The 15,777-nt window shown below is 38.7% G+C and overlaps 1 protein-coding gene across 2 annotated transcripts in view; it reads right to left on the bottom strand.

Annotated features, from left to right (window-relative positions):
• GTF2F2 (general transcription factor IIF subunit 2) overlaps positions 1 to 15,777 on the bottom strand; it is a 92,794-nt gene that overhangs the window by 12,505 nt on the left and 64,512 nt on the right. For both annotated transcript variants that reach the window (XM_074148368.1, XM_074148375.1), the window contains one exon: positions 3,377 to 3,476. In XM_074148368.1, coding sequence (XP_074004469.1) covers positions 3,377 to 3,476 — 100 coding nt within the window. The remainder of the gene's footprint in view (positions 1 to 3,376; positions 3,477 to 15,777) is intronic.

Raw genomic sequence — 15,777 nt, 5'->3', positions numbered from 1 at the left:
GTACCTCTTCAAATGACATATAGCAAAAATGTGCTTAGCTAGCAACTAGCTACAACTCTCTCCCTGTGGAGAAAAAAACTACTCGCTTTAAAATTGATGCTTCCTACACAAAGGAACAAAGTAACAATAAGGAAGTTCTCATCATTACCTTCACTGATGTTAGGTCTCTGACAGGACTGTTTCATGACTGGGTATAAAATCCTAATTATATGAATAACAGTCTCCTGGAAAATAACATGGAAGTAGTATTTTTAACCAAAGCACAATCTTTTTTTTCTCTCTAGTAAACTGTAATGCCCAGCGTTCTTCTTTCTCTATTATTTTAGTGCCTCGGTACGCTCTCCCCAGTAGGAGCTTCTATTTTACATTCTCTGCATGAGCTAAAGTAAATCAAGGAGGAGTATTTGTATTCCCTATACAAATGCAATGTGAATATTCTAATATTCTTAATTCATTAATATATGAAAACAAATTGCACAGAAAACAATATAAAACCCTCCCTTTGTCGCAAAGTTATTTGCAGCTGGCATCCCATTTGCCCACATTTTAATTAGCAGCACTCCAGCATTTCCCCTCCAACTTCAGCAACAGCTCCTACTGTTGTCTAACAACACGGAGCGCATTGTAAAGAGCTATTTAAAAAAAAAGCATGGTATCTGTTGCTGTTTTCTTCTTTTTTTCTTGTGAATACACTACTCATAGCAAGTCACAACACAGCCTTTCATTTTTTTTTTTCTTCCTGTTTTCTTTGCAAACAGGATGCTTTATGCAGTAGGCTTAAAGCACTTCTCGAGAGTCATATTACAGAATGCATGCATATTGTAAACTAATTAATTTCTTTTAAATTGTGTGGTTTTTAAATTTTAAAAGATTCAAATAGGACCATTTCAGAACAAGCTGCCAAGGATAGAAGTTGCAAGTTTATCCCTGCAAGACTTCATACAGAAATAATTTTCTCTTTGTTTACCTTCCCAGTATGTTGCTAACCTTGCCGAAAAGCTGCCAAAATTGCCTTCTTGAAGGTATCATTAACACTGAAGCTGATGTATTACACTGCTTTGGTAGACAGCTAATACAAAGGTGACAGAGAAGTGAGACTAAATCTGAAGTTTCATCTGAAGATGTCTGAAAGAAGTCTTCAAGGTTTTGCCATCCCTTGGAGCAAGGGTACTGTCCTCTATAGTACAGGAGAGTGGGAAGAGGGGGGACCATGAAGGAGCCTCTGAAGGGGTAACCAAGACCACTAGAGAACTTTTCTAGCACTTCAAATAAACGTGTTACAAAAAATAATGAAGTCACAGAAAGATTCCAGCTGCAAGAACATTATCATTGCAACCTTTTGAAGAGGTGTATCATCTACAGATATACAGAAAACGAAGGTCCCTTTCCCAGAGAAGAAAAGCTAAATCATAATCCTGGCATATATCAAAATGGAATTGCAATTTCTTCTAATCAAAATGTGGGTTTAATAGAATTTCTTGGGAAAAAAAAACCCAACACTTTCCCTCTCCTTGTATTCAAACAAGCTATTGCTATTTCCCATTCAAATATAATCTATTTCCATCCTCCTTCCTGTTATATGTTCATTTAGGGTACCCGGAGCAGCCACACTTAAGCGCCATTTAATATTCTACCATATCTTCCTGCAGGAAGTTTTACTTCTCCTTAGTAGATGTTCATTCTTTCCTCAGAAACTCCCCTAAATATGACCGAATGCATTTTAGTTTGTGCATTTTTTTTCTTCTTCCTTGTGAAAAGTCCCCAACAGGGTTGCCAGACCATTACAACCAATACAGCAATTTTTAAGAAAGCAACCGCTGCTTTAAAACACCAGAAAAATTTAACCAAGAGGTTTAAAAAGTTCACAGACATGTTCTCCCAGTGGTACATCCTTTCAGCCAACTAACCTGAACCTTGATAAAAGACTTAATGAAAAGAAAGGTGGTGTAGCAAGCAGTCATGCCTGGCCTTTGGAGTCAAGGCATGGCCAAGAGTAACTCAAGTTAGATTTTTCCCATCAGGACACCTTTAAGGCAGCCATGAAAAGTAAACATGGTGCCAATGGATTTCCATTAGCATGGACAGCTATGTATCCACTAAAACCATTACAATTGGGACACAAGAGCATCATAACTTTTAAGAAGCCTCGTTACCTCCTGGTTATACCCCCTGAATCTCACACAAGGCTTAAATTTCTGTAATGACACGACAACAGCAGTTTGCAATTGGAATAAAGATTCAAAGATTGTCTCCATGTTGAAGTCATGCTGTTGTAATTATGCCAGTGTCAGGGAAATAGCACAGAATCCCACTCAAAACAGGCACTGTACATCACCATAGCTTATTCCAGAATTAAAGAAGGAGAGTAACAATAGCATCATAAAACAATATACTCATATAAAATCGCATTTGCATAGCAGGATATACTAGTATGACTATTTTGGTTAAATGTCATTCCCTTAGCTGAAACAGTTATATTGGTATGATCATCTATGTATAGATCAGACTTTGAACAGTAACTACTACAAAACAGTCCCATGAGAGAGAAACGATTATTTTTGGTTCTGTGGAAATAGACTGCCTTTCAGAATAATGCTTAAATATCATCCAGTATATTGTCATTTGTTTTATGTAAATAAAATCTTAATAAAAAGTGTAAAAGTTTAAATGACTAACACAGTGACTCATTTTCAGTATGACTTAACGTTTCTCACATTCAACAGTAACAGTGATTATATATGCATACATACAAATTACTCAAAGAGGATCTTTAAGAAAAAGGACATTATAGTTTTTATGTACATCAACTGATCTGGAACAGCAGTGTGGGTGTAATATTGACAAAGCTAATGATGCAAATAACACGTACTATGAAGGTATGAAACTGTGAAAAATTATCAGCTGTTACTCTTTTCTACTTGTTGTCAGTTCCTGCAAGGGCCTGGAAACTAATGATTCTTTTCAAGTCTTTTACCCACCTCCCTATAATATTTTATTTGGCTCAAAGGAGTGCTTCCACATCTCATAGCACAAAGCCAGAACTGCCTTTTATCCCCAAATTTCAAAATTATATTTCAAAAAAGGACCAGAGGAACAATGTAATAAAGACACTAGAAAAAAAGGTGGTCTGCCCTCCATCAGGTACCACGAAAGAGTTAGAATTGGCAGACCTTAGCCCCAAGGGTGATGCTGGTCTTGAGACAGAAAGAAGATCCCCAGAAGACAAAATCAGGGAGAAAACAGATAACGTGGAACATTTCCAAAGACAGTGGCCAACTGTGAGCAAAAGGGCTGCAGGACAGCAGCACAGCGATTCTGGAGTCCTGAACCAGATTCCTGGCTAGGAGAATAAGGGAAAATACTGAAAGCTACTTACATTATATTGATGATTAGCCACCGGTTTATAGTTCGTGGTTACGGCTTTGTCCAGCTGCTGTGATAGCCTTACAGGTTTAGAAGATTCTTCTATCTGTAATCTGCAAAAGAAAAGAAGAAGAGAATTAATAAAAGGTTCAGACAAGCACACACTCAAAATGAATTCTAAAGATCTGCAGGTATGAACGAGTCTGTATCAAAGGTCAGCTGAAAACAAATCTTAAGGCAAAATAGATGCACACTTCTGAATTAAGTTTTTCCTGCTCTATTTTTGCTCGAGGACACTATGGATTATTACAACACCGTATGCGCTACAGAAGATACTGGAATACTAAAAACCAAGCAACCGTAATGGGAAGATACTAAAAACTATGTCTGAACACAAATTTTATTCCAAAAGCCTGACACTCAGGTGGAAAAAAACCCTTATGCTCTTAAAAAAAAGATGAAACCCAACCCAAATGAACCCCAAATCTCCCAGTCTATTCATCTGAGGGATGAAAAAATTTTTGATCCACCTCTGCTGAGCCCCCAATGAATATCAGAATCCATGATCTTGTCTTAGATATTTTAATGTAAAAATAGACATTTCCATGACCTTTCTTTTGGCATTATAGTCCAGTAACAGAGCACAAATAACTGTTTTACGAGCACTTTTTAAAAAATGAAGACAGAGAAATTCACTCAGGTTCAAATTAATGTACAATAAAGTCTCAGTCATAGAATTAATGAAAGGTGACCTTCGGTCCTCTTTGGGGAAGACTCTGAGAAGGTCAGAGGTTGAGCACATTTTGTCAAGCTCATCCCTATGTAATTTAAAGCTTGCGCGTGATGGTATAGAAAAAGTGCTCCATTTACTTCAGGTTTAACACTCAAGTATTACTACTTGAGATGAAGATGGAAGAAACCAAGATTTAGATGGGTGCAAGACAACATCCCTTCAAACAAAATAGCTTAATGATACATACAATTAATACTGAGATAAAACTAAGTTATCATCAGTGACATTACTTTGTTTCCAAAGGTGTATCTCGTAGGCAGAAGAGTCAGTTTTCACTACACACAATATAAGACTTAAAGCCCAGTAAATGCACAGTGATGTTTGCTCTGTTCCAAAGAAAAATTAATACAGTGACATGAATGCAAATAATAACTACATATTTATTAATGTAAAAACACAAATGTCATAAAACAGGCAGTACTTTAAAAAACATTGTGTTTGAGATCACAGATTTCTTTTTGTAAAAATATAACGTACACCTGAAAGCTAAATTGAAATTCAGCATGCCTCTGATTTATCACCTGAACAACCTAAATAAATTACATTTGAAGTAAGCATTAAACTAAGAAATAACTTCTCAAGTTGTAGCAACCAGAACTAAAGCCAATCATCACCTTCATAGCTCGTATGGCTGGACAGTAGTTGCCGGCAGTTTTCTCTCATACATAGAAACTTGTTTCCTCTTGAATCTTTGTCGACTTGTCATTTGTTCTACAGTTTTAATTACCCTTAAATGACCATTGTCTTATATTCTACATTTCTAAATCAGGAGAAGGTACATCAATGCCACCTTCTGTCCAAATTAGCACCTTTTTTTTCAGCTTGAAGGAAAATCGATTGGAAGGTAAACGAGCAGCGAACACTTTTTACCCTTGTTCTGGCAAATAAAGGTAGAAGTTTTTAACGCATGAGTTTATCTTTTGGCCTTCAATCTAATTAAATGATTTTAAAGATTTTATTGACCTGGTTACCAAAGGTCTTCTTAACTCACATTCCACAAAGAGGAACAGGCTAAAGCTAAATCAATATATTTTTTCCAAATATCTTTTTCTCCACTTCTTCATTGCTTAATTTTTTTTCCTTTTGGTCTCAATGACTTTTTTTATTTTTTAATAGTTTGGCTTCACTTTTTTTTTAAAAATATTTTCTTGCAGCTCATTGCCATTTTTTCTATTATTTTGACCTGGGGAGTTTTCCAGTCCTCCCTCTCCCCCACTGTAGCTATTTATCATTTCACTTCTCCCCTTTCACATTTTTCCTTTCCATAAAGGAGATTCCCACTCAATCTGTTCATAAGACAGGAGCTCCTGGAGATGAACTGTGGTCCTTTCCCCTCCAAGGCCACTGCACCACCTTCATGTGGGGCAGATTGAGATATTTGATTTGTCATGTTCCAGACTCCTTCTCATTACAGTTGCAGCACAGGTAAGTGACAGACAAGGTTCCTAACAATATTAAAATACATCAGATGGTCTCACAATTTCGGGGGGCACTAGGCTTTCAACAATGGCATTTCTCTGTGATTAAATCCTCCTTGCACTGGGCTTTATTTTCATTACTTTTTACAACGTAAATTTACAATATCCTCTGTTTTTTCAGGAAAACAGCCAAAGAACTTTAGTCCTTCAATAATGAAATGCCAGAACACTGAAAATATGGAGGGAACATGTCAGACTGTCCTCAGAAGGAAAAGCTTTAGAATGGTGATGTCAACCCCACCTCCTCCAGCTTCTTAATAAATCAGATATATAAGCGTGCAAACAACTGATAGATCTTTAGCCTAGAGGTTGTCATGAACTTTGGACACCACTTGGTGTTGAAAGTCTCTTCCTCTTCTGGCATTTTAAAATTACAGTACAGGAAATTTCATCACGCATTTCATTGCAGCTGCCATAAATTAATCCTTCTTCACATAAAAGAACATCAGCAATTTATTTCTTAACATTTTTCACCTGCCATGCGGGATATGTATTTCAGTTTTTTTTATTTTAACCTTCTAATTTCCAAATCAGTAGAAAACCAAATGCGTAGGAGAGCCTAAGTCACTTCTCAGAGGCCTCCAGAGGTCGATGGCAGTGAAGTTACATTTAACACATTAAGTTCCCCAGCACACAATCTTGAGGGTAAAGAAAAACTTCTTGCCTTCTTAGCAAATGGGATGGAAGCCTACCAAGTGAAAATAGAAATGGAAAATCTAAGTTGGTTTGTGAAATGAGAGATTTCACAAAGATCTACATGTATCAACTAACAAGTATATTAGCTACAAATGTAAGCATCTCTGAAGGAAATTTCAGAGATATCCCTGTTGTACTTCAAGGTTTCTTGCCAAAGGTTTCCAAATTATGACCCACAGATCTCAGACAGTCTTCAGAAAACTGGCTAACAACACGGTGCTGACTTTTTTCCCCTTTCCTAGTTGATAAATTGCTGTAGTGAGAACTAAAAATATATTACATCACTGGCATTACATTTTAATGCAAGCAATTAGAGCAGTTGCCACATGCCAGTATGGAAATCTTAATGGGAAGAACAGTGACTCAGGAAGTAAACCTTTCTATTAAAATGCATTTATTCTACACATGCGTCTTGTTCTTCTCCCTAATGGCTGCCTTTCTCATTTCTTTTTCCTGCAGCTTTCAGGATCTCCTGGAAAATGACAGAGCCTTCTGGTGCCTTCCTTCCACCGGCCTTCCATGAGGAATACGGTCACACAACCCAAGGTGGAACAACAGCTGCTGCCCATCTGGAGTAAGCCTCCTCCAAATGCACAAATACAGGTAAAGGGCATCACGAATGTGGTATATACTCCAAATTAGCAAATGGTTCATGTGTGGACGAAGCACTGAAATTTAAGGGTGAAGACAAACAGCCTGTAATCATTTTGTCCTGGTGATTTGTTGGTATGGACACTATTTGCAGGGAAAATATGGTGTGGGTTTGTGTTTTTTTCAAAACCACAGAAATTGTATTCAGAAAATATTATTGTATTCAGAAAATATTATGTCTGGGTGAATATAACTGACTTTTAAAATTTCCATAGATGTTGTTCAAAAAAAGTTGATGAAATATGTATTTATATATTCTAGTAATTATACACAAAAATTTGTAACAAAAGCTATGAATTGGGCATCCTATTAGCCTTTTAACATGTTATAGATATAATTACTTTTAAATGCTTATTTCTTAAACAGAATTTTAAAAAGCAGCATTAAACCAAAATATTATGAAGCATTTTATACAGGGTTTTCTCAGAGTGCATCTGCTGAATCTTAATTGAAACTGTTGGTAGGAATAATAATAAAAAAATCAATAGATATTCTGAATCACCGGTGACACTGATTTAAAGGAGCAGTGGCTTTTTACCTATTACTCTTTATTATGATTTGCAGGAGTGTGACAGTTAGAAGCCTTAGTTGTGGCTCAGAACTATACACAACACTCCACGGAGTTAAATTTTCCAGTTGACTCTTGTTGAAACAGCTAGCGCCATAATTCATGCTAATATCTGGCCTAAAGAATAAGAAGAGAATGCAGATTTTTTTTTTTTCCCAAATCTGCAAACAAATTAGCGAGAGAGCAGCCACCAGCCTGCACACTGTGGTTTTCTCTTCCACCCCCAAGATCAAATATAGCTCTTCTGCCTTGAAATACAGCAAGTAACCAGCATGGCATCGAATTCACCACGGTCATTTCCCAGCAAAATACATTTTATACTGCAACTCTGATTTGTCACTGTGCCTACAGTTGAACAAGGGGAAAAAACATTCGAATAAGCTGGAAATAATTCTACAGGACTTGTCAACATGCAGCATGCTCATAAAGGGAGACAGATGAAGGCAGTATGTACACTCCTAGGAGGAGATGCTCACTGGCTTTTAAATATATGTATCTTCCAGCAATAAAAAATAAACCGAAGACCTTTAGAATAGATGACTTCCTGTGATTAATCTCCACAAAACAAATGTTTCAAAGATTAGAAGCAGGTATTAACCAGAAATGCTGTTAGGGCTTGAATTCTTGACATTTCTAAAGAAATTATTGTATGGACCAGACAGAAAAGTTTTAATAGCTTTTTGTGCTTGGCTGTATTTACACAGGGCACCAGTAAGGAGCTAATTCTATTGTTGCAAAAACAGAAAAATTGGTTTGCTCCTCTGTCTGCAATATCACCCAAGAGAGATGCATTGGAAAAGAGCAGGCCCACTGCCCAAACCCGTGGAGGGGAAGAAACACAAACTTTCCAGCTTTGCACAGTTTTGCAGCTTTTTTTTTTTTTTTTTGACTCCTCACAGAAGTTCCCAGCCTGGTACCAGGGGAGTGAAAGCCAAGGACTAATGCTCTCCTAGTTCCTCACTCAGTGATTCTGTACTTGAGCCAGACACAGGCAGCTGCATTACATGAAGTTTCATGGTACCTGATACGGGCAACAAAGTTTTTTCTTTGCTTCCCCGCTTTGCTAAGCATCCCAAACATGATAGAGGTGAGTACATCCTCATCCAAAACAAGGTAATAAATATAACAATACAGCTTCACACCTACTTCTCTTGTGTTCATTTGGACTACAGCATCTTGCTGAGGTTCAGGCAGCATCTTTCCTGACTTTTCTTCCGAGCAAGAATATTAGTAATATAAGAAGTGAGCAGACGATGGGCAAGAGACGAAAACTCCTACGAGATGCCGAAACTTTGAAGTTTTTGTAATTCTGTGAGAACTAATGGAAGTCGTGACCCTGTGGGGCACATCCTGCTAAAACGACCCCACAGCAGTGCCCAACCACAAAGGAGAAAGGAAATTACCAGAATTACTTCATCAGTAAAAATACCCATTATCTAATAACAATGATGGCAACCTGTTGCTACACAAAAGAATCTGCCATATATTCTGAAAGATAAGAACTAGCAACATGCAAGTTCAGCATGTTGTGTTTTGTTGTAAGAAGAAAAGTCCTACTGTCTCACGCCTCTTAAATGGAGACGGGTGACTGCAGCCCGTGGCAGGGATGTATTGACTGTTCTTCAGATGTTGAGTGTTACTCCAGCACACGCACCCAGTCATTTATAAAGACTAGACAGGCAGAGACGAGGATAAGCTGAATGGAAATGGCATTAAGAAGTGTATTTGCCAGCGTTAAATAACGAGAAGTTCCAAATTATTAATATAGAATATGATTTATAACTAATTTTAAGTCTTGAAATCCTGGCATTTCAAGAAAAGTGCTGTAATTATTTTATGTTCAGGAAACCTATTAGGTTTTTGTGAAGTTGACATCTTCAACTATATATGTTGAAGGCTGAGCAATGAATCATATGAATATAAGATAATTTCATGTCTAATATTGAGACAGGCACCACAGTCATAACTGAAGACTCCAATTCTACATATCTTTCTCCAGTACAGAACATAAGATGATATGAATGGCAATTAAACAATAAGCAACAATTTCTTATGTATTTTATTTTCTGGCTTGATAAAATAGGAATAATTGATTAAACCCACTAAACTCCAACTTCTCCTCTCTGAGTTTAGTATTGCAAATTATTAAAAACCTTTTGGGTTGAGGTTGTGAAGATAAATAATGTAAAGCTAAAGTAAGACAGGCTTTAGCATTCTAGGGGTGATATAATTGAATAACTTTCCCTATTATTTGATGCCCAACTTTAAACCGAGTGATACCCTAATGCAATTAGCACGAAGAAAATGATGAGAAAAGTCTGCTTGACTGACATCATGGATATTTTTAATTAAGCTCACATTTGTCTGAAGGATACTTCCTCTAGAAGTTAGGCCATGGCGATGCCTGGTCCATAGTGGGGACACGGTGGAGGTGTGTTATCTGAGGCTAAGATTAAAAAGGAGTTGTAACTCAGACATAAATGTGACTGTTAAAGGTGGTTATAAGTAGCCCATCCATTAGCGTGGATGACGAAGTTTGTTTCTTGTCTTTGCCTCTGTTAGGCTTGTGTGTCCAGGTTTGTGTCTCTCTCTGTTTTGTTTGTTGCTTCCTCTCTTTACTCAACACTCCTTTTGCACCAAAAAGGGTCCTTGATCAGATACCCTTAAGGGCACAGATGCCCATTCACCCTTGCGAAGCAAGGCAGCCTCTGCACCCTCCTTGCCCTTCCAGGAGGACTTGGGTCAACTCAGCATTGTCCTCTTGACAGGGGAAAAGGCTCTTCCACCACTGTCATGCTGTAGACCGATGGAAAGGCCTTGCACAGTCAATCCCAGAATCATTTAGGTTGGAAAAGACTTTAAGATCATCAAGTCCAATTGTAAATGTAACACTACCAAGTCCACAACTAAATCACATCCCTAAACACCACATCTACACCATCTACCCATCTTTTAAATACCTTTTATATACATCTTTTAAATACCTTTTAAATACCTGGTGACTCAACCACTTCCCCGGGCAGCCTGCTCCAATGCCTAACAACCCTTTTGGCGAAGAAATTTTTCATAATATCCAATCTAAATCTCCTCTGGCACAGCTTCAGGCGTTTCCTCTCATCCTATCACTTACTGCAAAGAAATGAACGTTTCCTTATTACAATTCATGTACTCTGGAAAAGCAGAGAAGTCTGCAGCTCTGCAGTTGTTGCAAATGTCAGGATTTTGCAGTCCTTTCCATCTTACGGTCATCAAATTCAATCAATGTGTGCCCAGAAGGGAAACAACCTCTCCATTACTGGTTCCTACCGTACTTTCAACATTTTCTTATTAATACACGCACCACAAACGTCTCTGTTCTGGCCAGTTTTCAGCCCAACACATATCCCAACACAAGTGAGAAGATCAAGTTCAAGAACAAACAAAAGCAGAGCTAGAGGGGACAGTCTTCTCCAAGGACTAAGCCAGGGTGCAAGTGCATCTCTGAGTACTCTGCTACATGCTCTATACATGCTCTATCTTTATATGGGGCTCCTCACCTTAGTTTCTAAGTGGATAACACTGCACAGTACATTTTTATACCAGGGCGCTTATAATTGTGGCTTATTCCAGTGACAGAAAGGTCTAAAACTAGGGTGAAGTCCCTCAATGTCCCTTTGTGTTGGCCAGTGCACATGGGCTACCCTGAGCGCAGGCATGAGACGAGGCATAAGACTGGCTGAGTGACAAAGCCCACCAAGCAGAAGAGATTAGGCAGCATGACAGAAGAAATGGGAACGCAGATGAAACTTCAGAGACAGCTCCGAAGAACCACGCAGATGCACATGACACACATTGCTCCCATGTGGAAAAAGAGAGGTAGGCAACAACAGAGGCTGGAAGAGAAACAAGACACAACAGGAATGCCTGATAGAAAGAAGAGTCTGGTGGACGTACTCAAGAAAACAGCAAGTAAGGGGAAAAAGTAGGTTAAAAGGTCTTAGTTTCCCTTTGGGTTTGTTCAGCTAAGACATACAAGCGAAGATCTACAGACCTCTACCTCTGAGCTAACCATTCGACATCATCTGTAGAGCAGTCTGTACAACACACACAGACATCCATGTCTTAAATACCAGCAGGAATGAATAACCAGTGAAAGCGGTTCCTTGCTCCGGGGGAAGCACCAGGAATCTCATAAGCCCATTATTAATACTACAGGAAGCAAAGACTGAGGATCTAGGAAAAGTGACTCATTAGCTATCTAAACAGCATAGGAAAAGCCCAGCCCTTTAATTTTAACATGAAGACTATCCTCCTGAATTAAAGCTAGATGTATTACTTTCAAAAGGATCACATACAATTTTACCTATGTATGCACATGTATTTTAGTTGTTCCTATCAAACCAGATCCTTTAGGAAACAATTATACAACATCACTTCTTCCTTTTCTATGCTACTAGATGGTTTAGAAGGTAAGTTGGAAAAGAAAATAAAGACTGCATGGTTCTGAGGAGAGGTCAGAGTTCTCGAAAATTAAGTTAAGTGAGCCTAAACGCATGCAAAAACATATCAAGTGTAATTATTTTTAAGGCAAAAGTCTAAGGAATAGTTTTATCTTCCCTGTTGCTGGCTCAAGACTTTTTCTTGCTTTGCAGCCAGATGTCTGGAAATCTCTTGCCTCTTACTAAAAGAGAAGTTTATTCTAAATTGTCAACAAGCAGAACCAGCCAACTGAGTATTTGAAACACTGTCGACAAAATGCAGACTGCTAAAAACAACAGCATGGGTAAAAGGGTTAAACCCTGCATGTGCCAAACACTTTGTTTTGATCTAAGTGGCAAATGATGTCTGTGCCCTTGAGATTTTTGAACAGGAACCTGGGATAAGGTGTGTGTAAAGTCAAGCCCTACTACCAGCTCTGCACCCTGTTATGTCACGTATACCCTTCTGAAAATTATGCCGTTTGGAGTCCTATTCTTACCCAAATTTTGGGGACCATCAGGTTCTATATTTCAGGTCTGTCCTGACTACCCTGGGTTGTCCACTCTCCCACTAATACAAATAAACAACATGTCTGAAAGTGTGTGTACCTGTACTTGGAAGCGTGCAGCTAGAAATTGTTTCCTGTTTAAGAAAAACTTCATCTTGAGTATTTTCTTTGATATCATAAATCAATTAGTGCCAATATTATACTGGACTGCCTGAGGAGGTAAGAGGGGAAGAAAAGATCTGACATCCTAATGTAAAAAGCAAGACAAAACAGATCTTTATAAATGAAGTTACCTTCAGGTATTTATATATTTTAAAGACAGAAATGATCATTATAATCATGAAATGATAATCTAAATTTTTCTCCTGTGTACTACTGCCTGTAGAGTATCCAGTGACACCTCAGGCTCACAATTTCAATTTCACTATGCTACATCATTTATAGAGAAACACCCTGTCATGATTCAAAAAACCAAAAATGATCAAGAATCACCGTATGCTTATGTCATTTTACCATGTTTTTAAAAGATAAAGGCTCCTTTCTCACTTCCAATTTCAAAGATGCAGTTTCCTTTCGTGCTCCCATTTTCCTCAGTCCTCAAATTTCTCCATAACGAATGGATTTATTAGTCAGATGCTATTTCAACTTAGATTTTAGAGGAGGAATTTTAAATTCTCAACTATTAATTATTTCTAGAAGTAAAATAAATAGACGTCTCAAAATCACATAATCTTCATTTTCCTGCCAAAACTAATTTGCAGTGTTTGTTGCTGCTTTGAAACAAATGGTATAAATAATGGGGACTTCTAAGTCCAGGCAACACAAAGCCAAAGACTTCTTGCTGGTGTCTGCAGAACCAGAAAAGGTGTAACATTTTGCTAATGGGAACAAGACAGGAGAATTTTAGGAATGAGTCTCTCAGGCTGAAAAACCACGTTTACCATGCCCTGAAAGGCCTAGGTCTTGAATTACTGGTTAAAAGGTGAATGATTTACAAGCTCAGCCAATTCACTATGCAATTCTTTTGATGAAACCACTCACGTAGCTAAAGAGAAGCTGGAAGGAAAGAGGTAGAGTGTTGGCTACAAGTTCTCAAATGAAAAAAACCAACCACCCTATAGCATGTCAGCTCTCTCTCCTCTGTCTGAACCTCTCCTCCCCTTCTCCGGCAAAACGTCTTTAGGGAGTTACAGCTGCCAGCTCTCTGCCTCCGACCACGTGCTCCCGTCTCCAAAACTCTACTTCCCAGATACCTCACCACTCCCCCGATAGCTCTGCAAACAGCCACGGCATCTGGCTCCATTGGGGATCTTCCAGTTAAAATTTACTGTAAACAATTTAACAGTTTGTGGCAATCTGGGAAACATTTGGATTGCTTCCCTAGAAAACCTAGCTGGCTCAAATCCTCGAGGTTTTTCTCTGCCTCTGCCTTCCTTAGCCCGCAGACCTAAAATGCCAGATAGCGGAACGCCTTTTTGAGGACATTCATCTCCCTTCTGTTAAAATAAACTTGGAAACAACCAGCGAGGGACTGCTGCAAAGGGCACTGAAACAAAACTGCTAGGAGAAAGGACCGCACATGCCTATATGTTAATGTCTATATACTGCCTTCGATAGCTTAAAAAGTAATCTTGCACTGTTCAGCTACTGTTAAATAGCTTAACCATACGCTTGCACTAAACTGCTGAATTAGCTCACATTGAACTGCTGAATTAACCCACCCAACCCTCTTTCCTGCAAGCAAAGAGAACCGAATTGTTTTTAACTGAACTCTGAAAACATGCTTAATCCAAACAAAATCAGCATTAAATTAAAAAGAAAAGCTGTGTAGGATCAGCAACCATAGGAACCCTATGCCATAAACAACAGAGCAAACACAGGAAGGGAAAAAAACTTGGCTTTCTCCTTAGTCCAAGCAAAAAAGCTGTCTTGCTTATCCTCCAATGGAAAACTTACCAGTTTCTCCTGCAAGTCGCAGAACAAAAAAAAAAAGCAACCTAACACCGCAAACCAAAAAGCAGTCTGAAAGACGTATCAGTTAAAGCAGAAAACAGGTATCTTTTTTTAAAAAGTTTGATCATCATTCTTTCAGTCAACTGTATTTCCTTTGCCGATTGTACAGAACTGCTGCTCTGCTGTATTTGTTCAAAGAGTTTCATTACATTTTACCTCCTCCTATTTTGCAGAGCAAATGCTTCCCCAGCTCCCTCTCCCAATACATTACATACCTGCCTACCTCCGCTTGAAAATCACTGCTACATCTCTCAGCTGTTATTCGAGTGGGGACTGTGCTCCCACAAGTAGAGAAGGGGACATGCGGCTGGGGCAAAACCAGAGGCAGAAACCAGCCGTGTGGAGGGAGCCTGGTGAACAGCAACAGGGGTGGGAGCTGCCAGGCTGCTCTGTGGCTGGGAGGTAATGGCAACATGGAGAGAAGAGCCACCACAATGCCACTCACTGCAGACCTCTGCTCCCGCTCGCCAGGATGTGCCAAGGACGGTTTTACACCAGCCCTGCATCATTCAGCCTGGCTCCAGTCACCTTCCTCAAAGTCTGGTCTTTGAAATCCTGCTGCAGCGGGCAAACGTGAGTGTTTGATATTTTCTTAGAAAGCCTTACTTGGCTTCTATGAATCATCTTTGGGTACTATGGTGCTCATCAGAGCCACAGGTGTAACACTGTTAGCCCATGGTAAGAGCTCTCACTGAGTATTCTGAAAATACCTTCAGGATCTGGAGGCTGCGGCTCAAGGCTCAGCTTCAAGCTCTGCTACAACTTTAAACCAACAATTCCCAAAGTTAGTTCAAAATATCTTTCTCTTAAAAACACACCGATGACCAGAAGCTACAACAAGGGCATGGCTAAGTTTTGAGGTAACTAAGTCCAGAAAGCATAAGATTTCATTTTTGCATTTTAAAAATATAATTTAAATATTAACATTGCCTTTGTTTTGGAGAAAAAAACAACAACATAAGCTCGGTAGCTCAGAACATTATCTTTTGAACACTCCCTAGAGAGCTTATTTGTTAAGAAATAAACTTAGCTCCATGCACTTCTGAGCTCTGCTAGATTAGTATTCTCCTCTTAATTAGAGATTTTCAGAAGACTGCCTGTTATTTGTGAACACAAAGAAACTCACCCAGACTTTGTGAAGCCATACCTATTCTGTTATTAAATAAAAACCCCCAAAGATTTGATTATAGATTTGTCTGGCATGACAAATTCCAAAACCAGTTAATGGCTGAAGCACAAACGCTGTCTA

This window comes from Numenius arquata, chromosome 1 (assembly GCF_964106895.1).
Source record: "Numenius arquata chromosome 1, bNumArq3.hap1.1, whole genome shotgun sequence".
NCBI classification, from domain to species: Eukaryota; Metazoa; Chordata; class Aves; order Charadriiformes; family Scolopacidae; genus Numenius; species Numenius arquata.
This window is presented reverse-complemented; position numbering and strand designations above follow the sequence as displayed.